The sequence below is a fragment of the Labrus bergylta genome, chromosome 18, assembly GCF_963930695.1.
Source record: "Labrus bergylta chromosome 18, fLabBer1.1, whole genome shotgun sequence".
In the NCBI taxonomy this organism is placed as follows: Eukaryota; Metazoa; Chordata; class Actinopteri; order Labriformes; family Labridae; genus Labrus; species Labrus bergylta.
In genome coordinates, this window is record NC_089212.1 from 25,674,789 (window position 1) to 25,692,057 (window position 17,269).

General features: G+C 42.7%; 1 protein-coding gene across 1 annotated transcript; it reads right to left on the minus strand.

Annotated features, from left to right (window-relative positions):
* Positions 1–1,471: 1,471 nt before the first annotated feature.
* On the minus strand, positions 1,472–16,716 carry slc39a8 (solute carrier family 39 member 8). The gene is made up of 8 exons (XM_065966066.1): positions 16,146–16,716; positions 14,931–15,093; positions 11,125–11,294; positions 10,633–10,755; positions 7,630–7,800; positions 5,442–5,649; positions 4,141–4,325; positions 1,472–2,287 (listed from the first exon to the last, which is right to left on the minus strand). The coding sequence occupies exons 1-8, from the start codon at positions 16,368–16,370 to the stop codon at positions 2,141–2,143; spliced, it is 1,392 nt and encodes a 463-aa protein (XP_065822138.1). The 5' UTR covers positions 16,371–16,716; the 3' UTR covers positions 1,472–2,140.
* Positions 16,717–17,269: the final 553 nt, after the last annotated feature.

Consider the following 17,269-nt stretch of genomic DNA (forward strand, 5'->3'; position numbering starts at 1 on the left):
CACTCACTCACTCACACACTCACTCACTCACTCACTCACTCACACACAACTCACACGATCAAAGCTACACACAAACACAACATGAAGAGCTACCTAAACACACAAAGGAACACACACACACAAAATAAATAGGCCTACTTAACCACTAGCACACACACGGTCAAAGTTACACGCAAACAACAATTTAAACACAAACAAATGAGGCCCTGAATATTTTTACACACACACACACACACACACACACACACACATCAATAATTTGTTGTTGTTTTGTATTATGTGTATAACATGTATCGTATTATTACTTTAGTAATAATAAAATAATTGATTATTTAAAAAAAAAATACTAATACTAAAATTATTCTTGTATTCTTTGTTATATTATTATTATTATTATTATTATTATCATTATGCTTTGGCAATGTTGTCACATTCATGCCAATAAAGTTACAGACGAATTGTCGTATTTCCGAGGGGGCTGTGAAGAAACATATGTTACGTCACTTCCGGTTTGGCTCTGATTGGCTGGGATTGGCAGACAGCCGGTCTGACTTTGATTATATAAACAGAGTTACTGAGTCCAAACGTTGAAGTTAATCTGTTGAAACATTAGAGGAGTGAACACTGACGGACACTGCGTCTGTTTCAGGACATTTACGGTTCATATTTTATTAAGAAATAAAACTTTAGGCCATTTGTTTACATAAATCAGGACAGCATGTCTCAACCTTTGTACGGTGGCTGAGTAGTGCAAAAAAAACTGGAATTACATATTCTCTCTCTCCATTTAAATAATATATTTCAAACATTTTGATTTGGTCTTCACAATTATTAAAAAGTATTAAAAATGTATTTTCTGTGTCATATATATAAATATATCATGATATATTCATGACCTTTGAAATATAGCGACTGCATTGCATGGGAAGAGAATATTATTTCTAAGATCACAGGACAAAGCTGAGGGAGGCTAAAGCTGGTGGCCTAGTGGTTAGGTTACAGAATTCAAAATGAGCATCCCGGGTTTGAATCCGACCCGGAAATCCTTTCCCCCCCACGTCATTCAAATTGTCCCTGATGTTTCCAGTTATCTTTTATCTCCTATAATTCCGTGTATGTCTGATCAGAGCCGTGATAGCACTGCAGGACCGTCAATGATCAATCTCTGCATCCAGACAAAGCAGGAGGGCGAGCTTCCTCTTGCCTAAACGTGCTTCTGTTTGATGCTCATGGAGGAGGAGGGGGATCTCAGATATAAAACATGGTTAAAAGTAACAGAGAAGTGTCGGTCATACAGCAGCTGTTGTCAGGAGACTTCTGACATAATTATAAGACGCACATGCAGCGCTTTATATTCAGCATCTGAGTGGACACAGACCCTCACACCTGTTCAGGACTAGATCAGTATATACACAGCTTTGTCCACAGGGGGCGCCAAATCAACACAAACCATAAAGTTCCTCTCAGGAGCTTTGATTTATCTTTGGTATTTGTGGTTTTTTATTTGGGTGAATGTGATGATCCTTTAGCCAATCACAGAGGCCGTCAGTGTGATTTAAAACTACCTGATACACGAACATCAATCCTGAATATACAGCTCGTCCGAGTCGGAGCATCTTTAAGGTGTTCCGGTGATTTCTGTCAAATCTTTGCCAAACATTTGAACACTCTACACACATGATGCAAATACACAAAGACATGATATAAAGGAAAACTCGTGAGTGTCATCCAGTGACGCTCACAAATTCTCTGAGGTCCAACTCTGGTAAAAAGGCAGAATAATAACACAGCTCATATTAGTTTACACTACAGCATCCACAGTACAACACATGTCAAGTATCTCACATTACATGAAGACGGGAAACATCATTTATTGTCTCCACAAAAACAAATTTGACTAGAGTTTATACATCGAACGATTGTAACGATTTTCCCTTTTTTTTTTAATCAAGTAAACTACGCTGATAGTCAGATATATAAAATCATTATTTCCCTTTAAACATTTGGTTTTGTCTATAAACAAAACATTCACTTTCCCGCTCAGCTGAGGGAGCAGAAATGGAAGCAGCTTGTTTTTTTGTTTTTGTTTTTAAAATCCAGTTTGTGTTCCTCCAGTGTGTCTCTCTCTCTCTCCGTCCGTCTAGCCCAGGTTGATCGCTCCGGCGAACGTGGTGATCAGCAGGATGATGGTGAACCCGGTGAGCAGCCCAAAGTTCTGGATCAGGAAGAAGATGATCTTTTCCGAGGTTTTCTTTTGTTCCCGTAAGATGTTGTCCATCTCTGGAAACTGCAGAACACAAAAATGACAATCAGATATCTACTGTATGTCTTTTTTAGATTTATGGAGGTTTCACACGAGGGATTCCGAGAACCCTTTGACCCCCCCAAAGTCCGGTTCACTTCATCAGTATGAACAGAAACGTACTGTACTCGCTTTAAGAGGTGGTTGGCGGGAGATGGCAACCGTGCTCAAACCAGGAAGTGGACCGCTATATGACATAACTCTAAACGTTGTATCTGACTACAACAATCTGCATGCCGAGGAAAATGGAAAAAGTGGACTGACTTTAAAACTCATCACAAAGTCTGAAGAGAATGGACGATTTAAAAGGAGGCTAAACTGACGATTGTTAACTGACACCAAAGTTTGTATACTGTGTTTATTTTTGATGTATCCTCATCAAGAAAAGCAAATAAAATATAAGTAATAAAATAAAATAAAAATGTATCTGCGCATCAAGAGCCGATGTCCTCCTCTGAGCTGCAGATGTAGAAGCAGGAAGCGGTTCGTTGTTGGCGTCTCAGAAAATAACAAAAACATCCACAGTTAGCAGATTGGACTCAGCCTGCGAGTGGTTGCCACGGTTACGTCTTCTGCATTAAGTGCGTCTGTGCCGCTCTCGTGTAAATAAATGCAGGGTTCCCACTCTTTCCCATAGATTATTTTCCAGGACTTTTCCAGACAATTCACTCTCGTGTTGTTTTGTTTTTGTATTTTCGTGAAGGATCTTTTCTCTCCATCTTCTCAACTAAATTGTAAATAAATATCTGTTTTTGACACGATGGTGTTGTGGATTTTTCTGTTGGTAATGAAAGATCTCAAGTCAAAGTCTTTTGTCTTTGTGTATTTTACTGCATATAGTAAAGAGTTCTTTTTGCAAAAGAGGTAATCAGCTACCAGAGCATATTTATACTTTCACAGTGTGTAGGTATATTACATATACATGAGGGTGTAGGTATATTACATATACATGAGGGTGTAGGTATATTACATATACATGAGGGTGGAGGTATGTTACATATACATGAGGGTGTAAGTATATTACATATACATGAGGGTGTAGGTATATTACATGTACATGAGGGTGTAGGTATATTACATATACATGAGGGTGTAGGTATATTACATGTACATGAGGGTGTAGGTATATTACATATACATGAGGGTGTAGGTATATTACATATACATGAGGGTGTAGGTATATTACATATACATGAGGGTGTAGGTATATTACATATACATGAGGGTGTAGGTATATTACATGTACATGAGTGTGTAGGTATATTACATATACATGAGGGTGTAGGTATGTTACATATACATGAGTGATACATGGTCATTGGTTTCAGCTTGCCCTAGTGACTACGCCTTCTGCTAGTTTGCCTGGTGATTTATCTACGCAAGCTTCTATAAGTCACCTGGTACGGAGGAACATCAACAGAAAGTCCTTTTGTCAGGAGGGCACTGATTTAGGATCATGCTGTACCCACACCCTGAGGAGTGTTCCTGTTGGAGATACAGACCGAGGCCATACAGAGAAATAGTTTCTAACTGCTAAATGACGCACGATCATCCTAATCTTTTAAGGTCAAACGAAGACAACAGACAGATAGTATTTTTCCACCACAACAGGGAGGCGGAGCCATTACCCATTACCCTGTAAATGGGATGCAGACCATAACCCGAATAAAAAGATGTGAATCAAAACCTCTGAAAACGTCAAATCAGACCTGGACAGAGCTCATGTCAGAGGTGAGGTCAGAAGCTGTCGTGCAGGATCACATTGTGTGTGTGTGTCATAATGAGGTCACAGCGGCGTGCAGGTGAGGAGTGTCCTCAGGTGTGTAATCTTAACTCACCATGTCTGCCAGTGCAATGTACAGGAACATTCCTCCCGCGATGGCAAAGATTGCGTTGGGGGCAAAGTTGCTCCCGAGCAGGATGCCGAAAAAAAGGCCGACGTAACACGACACCGCCGACAGCAGGTTGAAGAAAATGGCCTGAGGGACGCTCATACCGGCGTTCAGCAGGATGACGAAGTCGCCTGCAGAGACAGAAAGGGAATCAGAGTTTATTATCTAAACTCAAATCTCTTTGAAAAACCTCAAACTGAAGAGTGACACACTTTCTTTCTTTCTTGTTTTTTGTCACTTTTTCACAGTCAAATAATCTGCTGTTCTGCAGGGTGTCAGTAGAGGGCGGTAGAGATCACAGATTTCTGCTGGTGCTTTGAGTTAGATTGAAAAGAAGTAACCCGCTCTTAATCAATAATCCTCTTTTTTTTTTCTTTTTTTTTTTAACTTTTATTCACCAAAACGTGCACACACACACTCACACAATAAAAAAAAAAGAGATACAAACAAAGAGGGGAGCTGTGGTACGATACAGTTTTGCAAACAGATACAGACAAAAACAAACAAACAAACAAAACAAAAGGAAAAGAGTCAGTAAATAAAATGAATGAATTAGAAAGAGGGACAAAATAAGTAAATGAGCAAACAGGACAAAGACAAACATGGAGACAGTATAGTAACAACATGATGTGAAATAAAACTGGTGGGAGAGGTTGTACACATGGTGAGGAGTTTTGTCGTTGTTTGTTTTTGTTTTGTTTTTCACTTTGTATGGGTGCTAACATGATGATTGCCAAATACTGACTGTTTGTAAATGATCAAAATGGTGGTGAGAATTGTGGCGTATATTTTGTTGAATTCAGTGAGTTGGTTTTTGAGTGTGGCTGATTGTTGTTCCGTTGATATCTGTTGTGTAAGGAGGTCCAACCATTGTGAAAATCCTCTTTTTAAGATTAACGTCCCTCCTTAGCGGCTTTAAGGTTGCAAAACTTTCATTTAAACTATTTCAACCTGACTCACAGAATCTCACTTTCTGTAAAAAGCACGTTTGTGAAGTCGCTCTGAATTAAATAATTGAGTCCCAGACAGGTTAGCATGAAGCCTCGACTGGATTTTGTGGATGTCTTTTCTCGTTTTATGCACATTTCTGTTTATTTGGTGAATTGCCCTTTGAGATGAACCATCTCGTTTTCGAGGGGCTCCACATTTCCAAAAGTCAGCTTGAAATATTTGTAGATTTTGGAAACATTGGGGTTTAAATCATTAATGAGGTTATAACAGGATAAAAAACAGGAAGTCAAACTCACCCAGCTCATGAGGAAACTCTTCACACACGATGGCGGTGGACGTGCTGAACCCCGTCAGCACGGACACGGTGAACGAGGCCCCGATGGCGAGGCCGTCGATGAAGTTGTGCAGCGCGTCGCTCAGAGTGATCATCCACGCCACCGTCTTGATGCTGGAGATTCGTTTTCCACGCAGCCAGTGACACATCACGTTGGACACCTGGACCTCCTGCAGAGGGAAACAGGACACATTAAAAAACAAAAACTAACTGGTGCTAGCATACTGACATTTAGCATACTGCTTATTGTTCTCTTTATAATATTAGCTTGTGAGCGTGCTAACGCGCGCTAAACTGCCGTCATGGGTGGAAAAAACTCACAAAACTGCCGTCATGGGTGGAAAGAACACACAAAACTGCCGTCATGGGTGGAAAAAACACACAAAACTGCCGTCATGGGTGGAAAGAACACACAAAACTGCCGTCATGGGTGGAAAAAACACACAAAACTGCCCTCATGGGTGGAAAAAACACACAAAACTGCCCTCATGGGTGGAAAAAACACACAAAACTGCCGTCATGGGTGGAAAAAACACACTAAACTGCCCTCATGGGTGGAAAAAACACACAAAACTGCCGTCATGGGTGGAAAGAACACACAAAACTGCCCTCATGGGTGGAAAGAACACACAAAACTGCCCTCATGGGTGGAAAAAACACACTAAACTGCCCTCATGGGTGGAAAGAACACACAAAACTGCCCTCATGGGTGGAAAAAACACACTAAACTGCCCTCATGGGTGGAAAGAACACACAAAACTGCCCTCATGGGTGGAAAAAACACACTAAACTGCCCTCATGGGTGGAAAAAACACACAAAACTGCCGTCATGGGTGGAAAAAACACACTAAACTGCCCTCATGGGTGGAAAAAACACACAAAACTGCCGTCATGGGTGGAAAAAACACACTAAACTGCCCTCATGGGTGGAAAAAACACACTAAACTGCCCTCATGGGTGGAAAGAACACACAAAACTGCCCTCATGGGTGGAAAAAACACACTAAACTGGGTGGAAAGAACACACAAAACTGCCGTCATGGGTGGAAAAAACACACTAAACTGCCGTCATGGGTGGAAAAAACACACTAAACTGCCCTTATTGGTGGCAAAAACGCGCGCTAAAGTGCCCTCGAAAACACGCAGTGCCCTCTTCAGTGACGAGAACGCGCCGTATGTGCCCTTTTCTTTCTTTTCGGCCCTACCCTTCAAAAAGTCTGTGCACACTAAGGATGGAGGGAGGGGGGGAGGTCTATAAAATAAGTAAGTTGAAACTATTCATCTTGTCACAGTTGTTTGCTTTCATCGCTCATCGGTGTTAAAGTCAGTGAGTTTCATAAACAGCTAAAAACTCCTCGCAGAATAAACAAAGACTTTCTAAGTGAGAGCACGAGCAGCTGCTGATGTAACAACCAGAGGAATCTGAACTCTTCTTTTACACATGTAAAGGATGAAGTGTTTTTAATGTGGAAACCTGAGCACACACAGACGTACACAGAGCCTCTGAGCCTTTTGGGTTAGATACTCGACGGTGACAAAACGCCCCTTCTATCAGACAAACAAGGACTCTTTGTGCTCATGCATTCACCAGGAGGGGGGGAAACTAAAGAGATCTACAAGCTTTCTCTGCCCGCTCCCCTCTGTGACAGCCTCTGTGTTTGTTTAGTGTTTTTGATCCCTTTAAAGCCAGACGAGAGATTAAAGTGTTAAATATTAACAGGCGCTCTAATCGAAACCTGTCACTGACGATAATCGACCCGCAAGAGAACGACGCCTGAGTTTAAAAGAAAAGAAAAGCACCTAAACCGCGTCGCTTATTTCAGATCTTTGTCCTTTGATCCAGACGTGTTGTTTTTAAAAAACTGTTAACATAAGCAGATTTTCACTGACGCTCATAAAGCCGATCGTTTACAGCATCATGATAAATACCTGTCAGGTGTGTCTGTGATTGAACCTCCATCAGACGGAGAACGACTGGAGATAAGAGTTCAGGAAAGACTCACTGTTTTCACTCTGCTATCTGCAGACTTCACTGCTCATTAGATTAAGGTGATTGATTGCTACAACATGTTTGCAGGGTAACGATCAGAGTTCATCATCCACACGGCGCGGTGAGGTGAGGTGAGGTCAGTTGGCCTCAGCGTTAGTTACCTGAGATGGCGCTGCATTTGCATGTGCAGACTCCGGGTTCAGGCCGCTCTTGTCCGTGGTAGCGATGGTGCTGATGTTGGTCAGAATGATGGAGTCCTTTTTGTCCAGTAGGTCTCCGTTTTGGAGGGAGTTTTCTTGAGCGTCGGCAGGAGTGAAGTGGCTGTGGCCGTGCTAACCACGAGGAAAGAGAGAGAGACACAAAAACACAGAGTCAGCAGATTGAAGAGACAGAGACACAGCGTGGGGTTGATTGATTGAGTAGATCAAATCATCACAGGGAGCCGTTCATCATTTCTCTTTAAAGGCTTTATATGAGATTTTTTTATCCTGTATTGTTGTGTTAGCATGCTAATGCTAGCGATCTTTATTCTGCTGGTATCTTCACACTGCATGTAAATTTACCTGAAATGAGCGTGATCTAGAAACACAGTTAAGCAGTGAGTACAGTATGTTATTCTTCTTTTCTCTAGTCCCTCAATTAAACAACTTTTATACACGAGGGGAGGAGTCAGCCGGCCGTCCTGGCGATGTAAACAAAGTGAAGATAGGACTCTGAAAACTCTGAAAACATCACAGACAGTGGGACTCGGGTGTTACACCCATTGTAGACAGTCATGACTCACAGAGTTATTTTCAGAGGAGATACTTGATTTCTACATTTAAGAGTGAAAAATCACATAGAAAGACTTTAAAACCTTCTGAAGCAGTTCAGTTTAAGTTTCATATCTGGGATTTATTTATAACCTGAGATGATGAGAGTGAGAGTGAATGGGTTTCCGGGGGTTAGCTTCAGCTAAAAGCAGCCAGTTAGCTTGTCTCTGCACCGTTTGATACAAAGGTTGAGTTCCCAAAGTAGTAGTAATAATCATTTATTTCAGTCACAAGAAAAAAACAAAAACACCTTCTTTTTTTTTTTTTGACCGAAAAGGTGTAGGCTGAAGCTTTATCTTATTACACCTACCCTTATTACAAATCTTATTATTTAAGACACGACTAGGTTACAACAAAACATATCAGAACAAAATTTGTTCTAAGAATTTATTTCAAAACAAAACAAATGAAACAAACAAAGTCCAGAGGGTATAAAATGTTAAAGACCGTCTTCTTAGCTCATATTGCTAAAAAACAGAGAGAGCTGGAGGTTTCAGATGCAACTTGAACGGTGAAAATCAGTTCAGGGAGCGTTGAGATAGAAACGCAGACTTCAGGGTGGGGCTCTTAGGGAGTTTGGGATCAGGAATCTGGGAGCTCTTTGTGGTTGATTACAACAAACTGACCCGGTGAAACATACGCTGAACATTCGAACAAGAGAGGGAAAATTCTGAGCACATCAGATATTAGGTCAAGTCTTCCTTATGTGGAGTTTTTTTCAGGGTTTTGATTGGTGGAACAAAGAACCCTGGAAACACAGATTCACCCCTGGAGTACGTTGAAGTCGGCTCGTTTAAGCTCCTTCTTGTTGCTTAATATTAAGAAGATTCAGGGATGTGGAAACCTTCGGAACAAAGGATTGTGGGTACTTAAGCTTTGGGGACAAAGTCTATAACTGAGCCAGAAACTGTTAATCTACTTTGTGATGTCAAACGTCAGATTGTGTAATTTATAGTAAATCTCGTCTTTTTCCAGCCTGCAGCACTCAGTGGCGTGCACAGACTTTTTGAAGGGCGGGGGCGAAAAAAAAAAAAGGGCACATACAGCGCATTGTCGCCACCGAAGAGGGCACTTTAGCGCGCGTTTTTACCACTGAAGAAGGCACTTTAGCACGCGTTTTTACCACTGAAGAAGGCACTTTAGCACGCGTTTTTACCACTGAAGAGGGCACTTTAGCGCGCGTTTTTACCACTGAAGAAGGCACTTTAGCACGTGTTTTTACCACTGAAGAGGGCACTTTAGCATGCGTTTTTACCACTGAAGAGGGCACTTTAGCATGCGTTTTTACCACCCAAGAGGGCACTTTAGCGCGCGTTTTTACCACCGAAGAGGGCACTTTAGCATGCGTTTTTACCACCGAAGAGGGCACTTTAGCGCGCGTTTTTACCACTGAAGAGGGCACTTTAGCATGCGTTTTTACCACTGAAGAGGGCACTTTAGCATGCGTTTTTACCACTGAAGAGGGCACTTTAGCATGCGTTTTTACCACTGAAGAGGGCACTTTAGCATGCGTTTTTACCACTGAAGAGGGCACTTTAGCATGCGTTTTTACCACTGAAGAGGGCACTTTAGCACGCGTTTTTACCACTGAAGAGGGCACTTTAGCATGCGTTTTTACCACTGAAGAGGGCACTTTAGCACGCGTTTTTACCTCCCAAGAGGGCACTTTAGCACGCGTTTTTACCTCCCAAGAGGGCACTTTAACACGCGTTTTTACCTCCCAAGAGGGCACTTTAGCACGCGTTTTTACCTCCCAAGAGGGCACTTTAACACGCGTTTTTACCACCGAAGAGGGCACTTTAGCACGCGTTTTTACCACCGAAGAGGGCACTTTAGCACGCGTTTTTACCACCGAAGAGGGCACTTTAGCACGCGTTTTTACCACCGAAGAGGGCACTTTAACACGCGTTTTGGATCCCACCACTGTGTGTGGAACTGAATGAAAGGGGAATAAGACAGAGACAAGCTGGTTTGGAGATCCGACCTGTGGCTTCTTCCCCACTCTCTGATTTCCACCTCTCTGCAAAAACTAGGGGCTTTAATATCTCTCTCTCTCGGTGTAATATCAACGAGGCGTGTGCTCCTCGTGTAAACTGATAAAATCAGTGATAGTTCCCACACGTGAGTTTGAATGTTCTAATGGTAATCACTGATTAGTTTCTAAATGAGCCAATAAACCTGGGGCTGTTCTGATATGACACACACACACACACACACACACACACACACACACACACACACACACACACACACACACACACACACACACACACACACACACACACACACACACACTCACAAACACACACACACACACACACACACACACACACACACACACACACACCTCACCTCGTGGTCAACCCCGAGCGCCATTTTCAGAACTTTCTCCACGAAGAAGAGGACGTAAAAGCCCCCGAATATCCCGACTGCATTCGCCACATAATTATCAGATTTAGGATCGAAGCCGAGCGCCTGCAGAGAGAGAGAGAGAGAGAGAGAGAGAGAGACAGAGAGAGAGAGAGAGAGAGAGAGAGAGAGAGAGAGACAGAGAGAGAGACAGAGAGAGAGAGACAGAGAGAGAGAGAGAGAGAGAGAGAGAGAGAGAGACAGAGACAGAGAGAGAGAGAGAGACAGAGAGAGACAGAGACAGAGAGAGAGAGACAGAGAGAGAGAGACAGAGAGAGAGAGACAGAGAGAGAGAGAGAGAGAGACAGAGAGAGAGAGAGAGAGAGAGAGACAGAGAGAGAGAGAAACAGAGAGAGATAGAGAGAGAGAGACATCCTGGTGAACAAAGCTTCTCTTCATCATGACCAGCGTTTAACTCGCTCCACGACTTCGTACCTCGGGTATGAGCTGGAGGACGGCGTTGGAGAAAAGCGTCCCGATGGCGAGGCCAATGAAGTAGGTCAGCACTTTGGGGAAATAGGACTTCTTGGTGAAGGGGATCAGCAGGAGGCCGAGCAGGGACGCCAAGTTGATCACAGTGACCGCCAGGAAGCCGTAACCCCAAACTGTCAGGAGAGACAAACAGTCAGGGACGATCAACGCTATGAAGACGGCGCTCAGACTTTCATCGCCTCATTTCCTGTTGTCGTCGTGAAGTTCCCGCCTCCTCTCTCGGCTCTTTGTGTGTTTATACGTCTCTGTTCAAAACACAACATGTGCAGGAGAAACTTGGGAAAAAAAAGTGAATGAATACAAAACGAGTCATGGTCATGCAGGTCGTACACCGGCGGCCATATTGGAGGTCGTCCTCTGTTTTGATGCCAAAAGTTAAGTCAATAAGACGGGATCCACATTTAGACGTGCAAAGAACATAAAGAAAAACAAACAGGAGCTGCACATTTAGAGTCCAGGATTTTAAATTTGGTGAGATTATTTTGGGGGAAAAACTTCAGAAATCTTTCATCCTCGATGTTTTCGTTCTGCTGCTGTGAGAGTTTGTTGTTTATGTAAACAATCAGAGGTCATACTGTCCACGCAAAGACGAGGTGATATATGGACGTTTTCTGGCAATAATGATTATAGACATTTTTATAAGTTATAAATTCTCTTATCTATGATCGAGTATTAGGGCCACGTTAAAGAACAAAAAAATCTCAAATTTACGAGAATTAAGTCGTAAATTAAATTATTGTTAAAGAGGACGTATCATCCCCCTCCTCCACCTTTTCAAACAGTCCCCCTCCTCCACCTTTTCAAACAGTCCCCTCCTCCACCTTTTCAAACAGTCCCCTCCTCCACCTTTTCAAACAGTCCTCCTCCACCTTTTCAAACAGTCCCCTCCTCCACCTTTTCAAACAGTCCCCTCCTCCACCTTTTCAAACAGTCCCCTCCTCCACCTTTTCAAACAGTCCCCTCCTCCACCTTTTCAAACAGTCCTCCTCCTCCACCTTTTCAAACAGTCCTCCTCCACCTTTTCAAACAGTCCTCCTCCACCTTTTCAAACAGTCCCCCTCCTCCACCTTTTCAAACAGTCCTCCTCCACCTTTTCAAACAGTCCTCCTCCACCTTTTCAAACAGTCCTCCTCCACCTTTTCAAACAGTCCCCCTCCTCCACCTTTTCAAACAGTCCTCCTCCACCTTTTCAAACAGTCCTCCTCCACCTTTTCAAACAGTCCCCTCCTCCACCTTTTCAAACAGTCCCCTCCTCCACCTTTTCAAACAGTCCTCCTCCACCTTTTCAAACAGTCCCCTCCTCCACCTTTTCAAACAGTCCCCCTCCTCCACCTTTTCAAACAGTCCTCCTCCACCTTTTCAAACAGTCCTCCTCCACCTTTTCAAACAGTCCCCTCCTCCACCTTTTCAAACAGTCCCCTCCTCCACCTTTTCAAACAGTCCCCTCCTCCACCTTTTCAAACAGTCCTCCTCCACCTTTTCAAACAGTCCCCTCCTCCACCTTTTCAAACAGTCCTCCTCCACCTTTTCAAACAGTCCCCTCCTCCACCTTTTCAAACAGTCCCCTCCTCCACCTTTTCAAACAGTCCCCTCCTCCACCTTTTCAAACAGTCCCCTGTGGTCTAAATGAAACATCTGTGCTGTGCTTTGGTCAAAATATAACATGAATCAAGCACCGGAGGAGGTTTGTGACCCTGTATAAACCAGCTCTCTCAGAACGCTCCGTTTTGGTGTGTGTCTCTTTAAATGCAATGCAGACGTAAAGCCCCAAACATAACTAATCAGACGTTTAGAGACATTAAAGCATTAAACTCTGTGTTACAGACGACACGAGGAAGTATCTCCTTACCAAAGTCTAACTTCACGGGATGCTCCACGTTCCTCATTTTCAGGCGTAAACATAAAACATTTATGTCCCCTCATTTTGAAGGTGAAAATAACCTTTATTAACAGCAGCGGTGGACAGGGATGTGTGGAGCCATGTTTCCTGAAACCAACAAGATGGTTTCTTCTTTAGTGATAGAAACGTTTAATTTCTCCCTGAATTACAACATAACCACCTCTTCTTAATCACCAACCACAGAGCACCTGTGTTTTCTGCAGAAGCTCATCTTTAAAACGCCGCTCAGAACCCACCAGACATTTCTGAATGAGTCAAATATTTACTCAACAACTTTCATCACGACCAAAGACCCCACTGAGGTGAAGAAACACGGTCAGCTGTAACTGTGTCAACGACGCAGAGGACGAGGAGGAGGACGAGGAGGAGGACGAGAAGGAGGAGGAGCAGGAGGACGAGGAGGAGGAGGACGAGGAGGACAAGGAGGACGAGGAGGAGGACGAGGAGGAGGACGAGGACGAGGAGGAGGAGGAGGACGAGGAGGAGAACGAGGAGGATGAGGAGGACGAGGAGGATGAGGAGGACGAGGAGGAGGACGAGGAGGAGGACGAGGAGGAGGACAAGGAGGACGAGGAGGAGGAGGATGAGGAGGACGAGGAGGACGAGGAGGAGGAGGAGGAGCGTCTGACTCTGACCTCTCTGTGAGTCAACCCGGGACAGTGTGGATCACCACGGGAGGTGACGGGAGATTCTTCTGACTTTATCAGAAACAGATAAGAAGGACCGAGACGAGGAGGACGAGGACGAGGAGGAGGAGGACGAGGAGGAGGAGGAGGAGGAGGAGGAGGAGGAGGAAGAGGAGGAGGAGGAGGAGGACCCGCCGCGAGACAAGAGTCCAGAGTCACACACGAGGATCAAAAAGAAACTCTGAACACCTGCAGCTCCCTGATTGGTGCGTTTTAAACTGATTATTATGTGGGGGAAAAAAGACAATTATTGTATTTATTCACCTTAATCGGCCAGTGTGAGATCATATGAAGGAACAGAGGTGGGTTAGAGTTTCAGGGGCAGACTGATGCCCAAGTCCTCAACAAAAAAAATTCTGATTTTTTTTTTCTGATTTTTTTTCTGATTTTTTTCCTGATTTTGTTTCTGTTTTTTTCTGAATGTTTTTCTGAATGTTTTTCTGAATGAGTGATTCTGGTGAAGTGGAACAGACACACACTTCAGCGTAAGAGAGGAGGGTTGATCTGAAGTCTGGGTGCATGGACGTTTAAGAGGGGTTACCATTTGGCCTGCAGCATGGCCAACAGGTGTTCCTGAGCTCTTAGAGGCTCGAGCAGCTCACACCAGAGACAAACACAAATATCACACATTACTCTTTTTTGCGAGCAGAAGACGATTAATGTAAAAAAAGTTAACGAGAGAAGGAAAGACTTCAACCCTTCTTCTTCTTGTTTTTTAATCTACCAGCTGAAAAGGAATCAAACACTGAATAAACACACACTAAGATTTTTTCTCAGTCCACTGCACAGCTCCTACATCACACCTTTTGTACATTTTTTTTTTTTTTATATTTGACATTTTTAAATTCTATTTTATATTTTGTAATATCTTCTTATTCTGTATTATTTAAGTTGTTGTTAGTTCTGCTTTATTTCCTTGTTAATTGTTTAGCACCAATAAACCAAAAATTCCTTGTATGTGTAAATGTACTTGGCAATAAACCCAGATTCTGATTCTGATTCTGAAGTGCAGCGTCTCTTTTCGACTCAGTCATGATGTCTGAGTGGATGAAAGTCCTGCCAGACCCGATCAAAGGCAACAAACCCCGGTGACCTGTGAAATTATTTGACTTGCGGGGGGTTTAACAAATAAAGCCGGCGTTTGACACGATGAAGCAACTCACCCGTGTAGTCGAGCGTCGACGAGGGCTCGGGGGCGGTGAAGGGGCAGGAGGGCAGCAGCACCTGGGTCAACACGGCCGGGCAGATCCTCCCCAGATGTCCCACCGTCAGCTGGCTCACATTACCGAACCCGAAGTGGGACAAGATGTCGTCTGCCGACTGACACTGAGGGGCCGCAAAGACAATATCAGACATCTCATTTTATTGGTTTTAAGGACTTTTGTTATTGAATGTTTTTTTTATTTATTGCATTTGCCGTCTTCTGACGTGTTTATTTACACATTTATCACCAGCAGGGGTTACTGCCCTTTGTGATGTCATGATGGGAAAATCTCCAAATGGCCTGTTTAAAGTAAATATAAAGTCCTAAATACAACAAAAAAAGGCCAAATATAGTACGGAAGAAACATGTTTCATTGAAGTATTTACTGCTACACATTGAAAAACTACCAACTCAAGTTTGTTCTTTTAGAAGACAACCCTTTAAAGTTTGTTCTTGGGTGCCAGTGGACTAGTGGTTAGTGCGTGTGCCCCACGTAAGGAAATCCTCCAAGCGGGCGGCCCGGGTTCAAATCCGACCTGTGGCCCACTCTCTCTCTCTCTCTCTGGTTTCTAACTACATTCACTGTCCTGTCTCTAAATAAAGGCGTAAAAAGACCCAAAATAAACCTTAAACAAATTTTAAAAAACTGAGTTTGAGAGCAGATTTGCATCAATAAAAACTTTTAAACAGTAAAAACAGTAAAAACAGTGAAAGAGAAAATAAACGGCAATAAAAGTGCAAAGAAATTACTGTCTTTATCAAAAAATGGAAATACAATTGCAGTTTTTTAAACTTTAAAATACTTTGTACTTTGTTTTAAATGTACCTAAAGGTCAAAAACGTAAAATGTAAAAAATATGTCGAAAATGTGATAACTGCATTAATAACACACATTTAGTATTAAAAATCTCAATAAATTGAATTATAATTGCCTTAAAATCACGAATCAATAAGAAGTATTTAAACATGATTCAGGTTTTTATTTCAGTATTTAAAGCTTTGCCATGTTTAAAAAAGAACTGATTAATAACCTACAGTACAGATTTATGTGACGCTGTAAATAATCCGTAATAACCGGATATGACTCCTCAGGTGTGCAGAGATTTATTAGCACCCTTCAGATTAATAAATAATCATTATGAAGGTAATAAAATAAAACATTTGGTGCCCTCACCTCCTGGTTCTCCAGCGGGTTCCCCCCCGACACAGACTGAGACCTCCTGGCTGAGATCAGCTTCAGTAAATCCTCCAGGTTCTCCGTGGAAATGGATTTATTCTCCCCGTAAAAGCGTAAAATGTTCTCTAAAAACACGTGACCACTCGGGTCGGACACATTTAAACTTTGACACTTTGGAATAAAAAGAAGAAGGCACGTTACTAAAACATTAAAGTTCAACATCTCTGCTGGTTTCCTAAAAAGTTCCCTTTAAAAAAAGAAGAGTGAGCTGCAGGATCCGAACATCACCGAGTCCTCTGTCCGATCCATGGCTGCACGCGGGGGGCGGCGTCCTTAAAGTTGAGCAGTTTGTGTGATTCAAGAGATTCAAGAGATTTCATGGAGCAGCTCTCTCTCTCTCTCTCTCTCTCTCTCAGTCTCACACACTCTCTCTCTCTCTCTGAGGGATCAATCAGGACAATCTGAGGCGGATCAGGTCCAAAGATCAGGTCTGCAGAGGGCTGGAGGGGCAAACATGGAGGTGACCGACCGACCATGTGCACTCACTCTTTCAAAGCTTTCTTTTGTGACTTGACTTTTTCACTTGGTATGCAACGTGCTCACACGCACACACACACTGACCTAGTCTCTGTGTGTGTGTGTGTGTGTGTGTGTGTGTGTGTGTGTGTGTGTGTGTGTGTGTGTGTGTGTGTGTGTGTGTGTGTAACCGCGTGAAGACGTAAAATCACGCGGGATGTGTCTCAGTGTGTCCCACTTTACAGCTGTGTCTCCCTCAGGTCATTAATAAAACAGCTGGAAGCAAGAAAAAAAATCATAAACATTTGTAAAAAATACAAATAAGAAAGCATCTGTCGCCCCCTGGTGGCAGCGGAAGAACACTGCAGGACACATGATGACTTTCTTCATCAAAAAAATGGAAATTAAATTGCAGTTTTTTAAACTTTAAAATACTTTGTAGGATGTTTTTATACATCTCTAAATGATTAAAATTGAAGGTCTTAAGGTCAAAAACTACAAATGAAAAAGGCAAAAAATATGTTGAAAATGTGATAAAATTGCATTATTAACACACATTTAGTATTAAAAAAGCTCAATAAACTGAATTAAATGCCAACAAATCA

Excerpts from the sequence above, each read along its gene's own strand:
- slc39a8 (XM_065966066.1), bottom strand. The coding sequence starts at position 16,370 with ATGTTGAACTTTAATGTTTTAGTAACGTGCCTTCTTCTTTTTATTCCA. Across the intron at positions 10,756-11,124 it reads TCCTCCAGCTCATACCCGAG|GCGCTCGGCTTCGATCCTAA; the intron begins GTACGAAGTCGT and ends CTCTCTCTGCAG. Across the intron at positions 5,650-7,629 it reads CAAATGCAGCGCCATCTCAG|GAGGTCCAGGTGTCCAACGT; the intron begins GTAACTAACGCT and ends TTCCCTCTGCAG.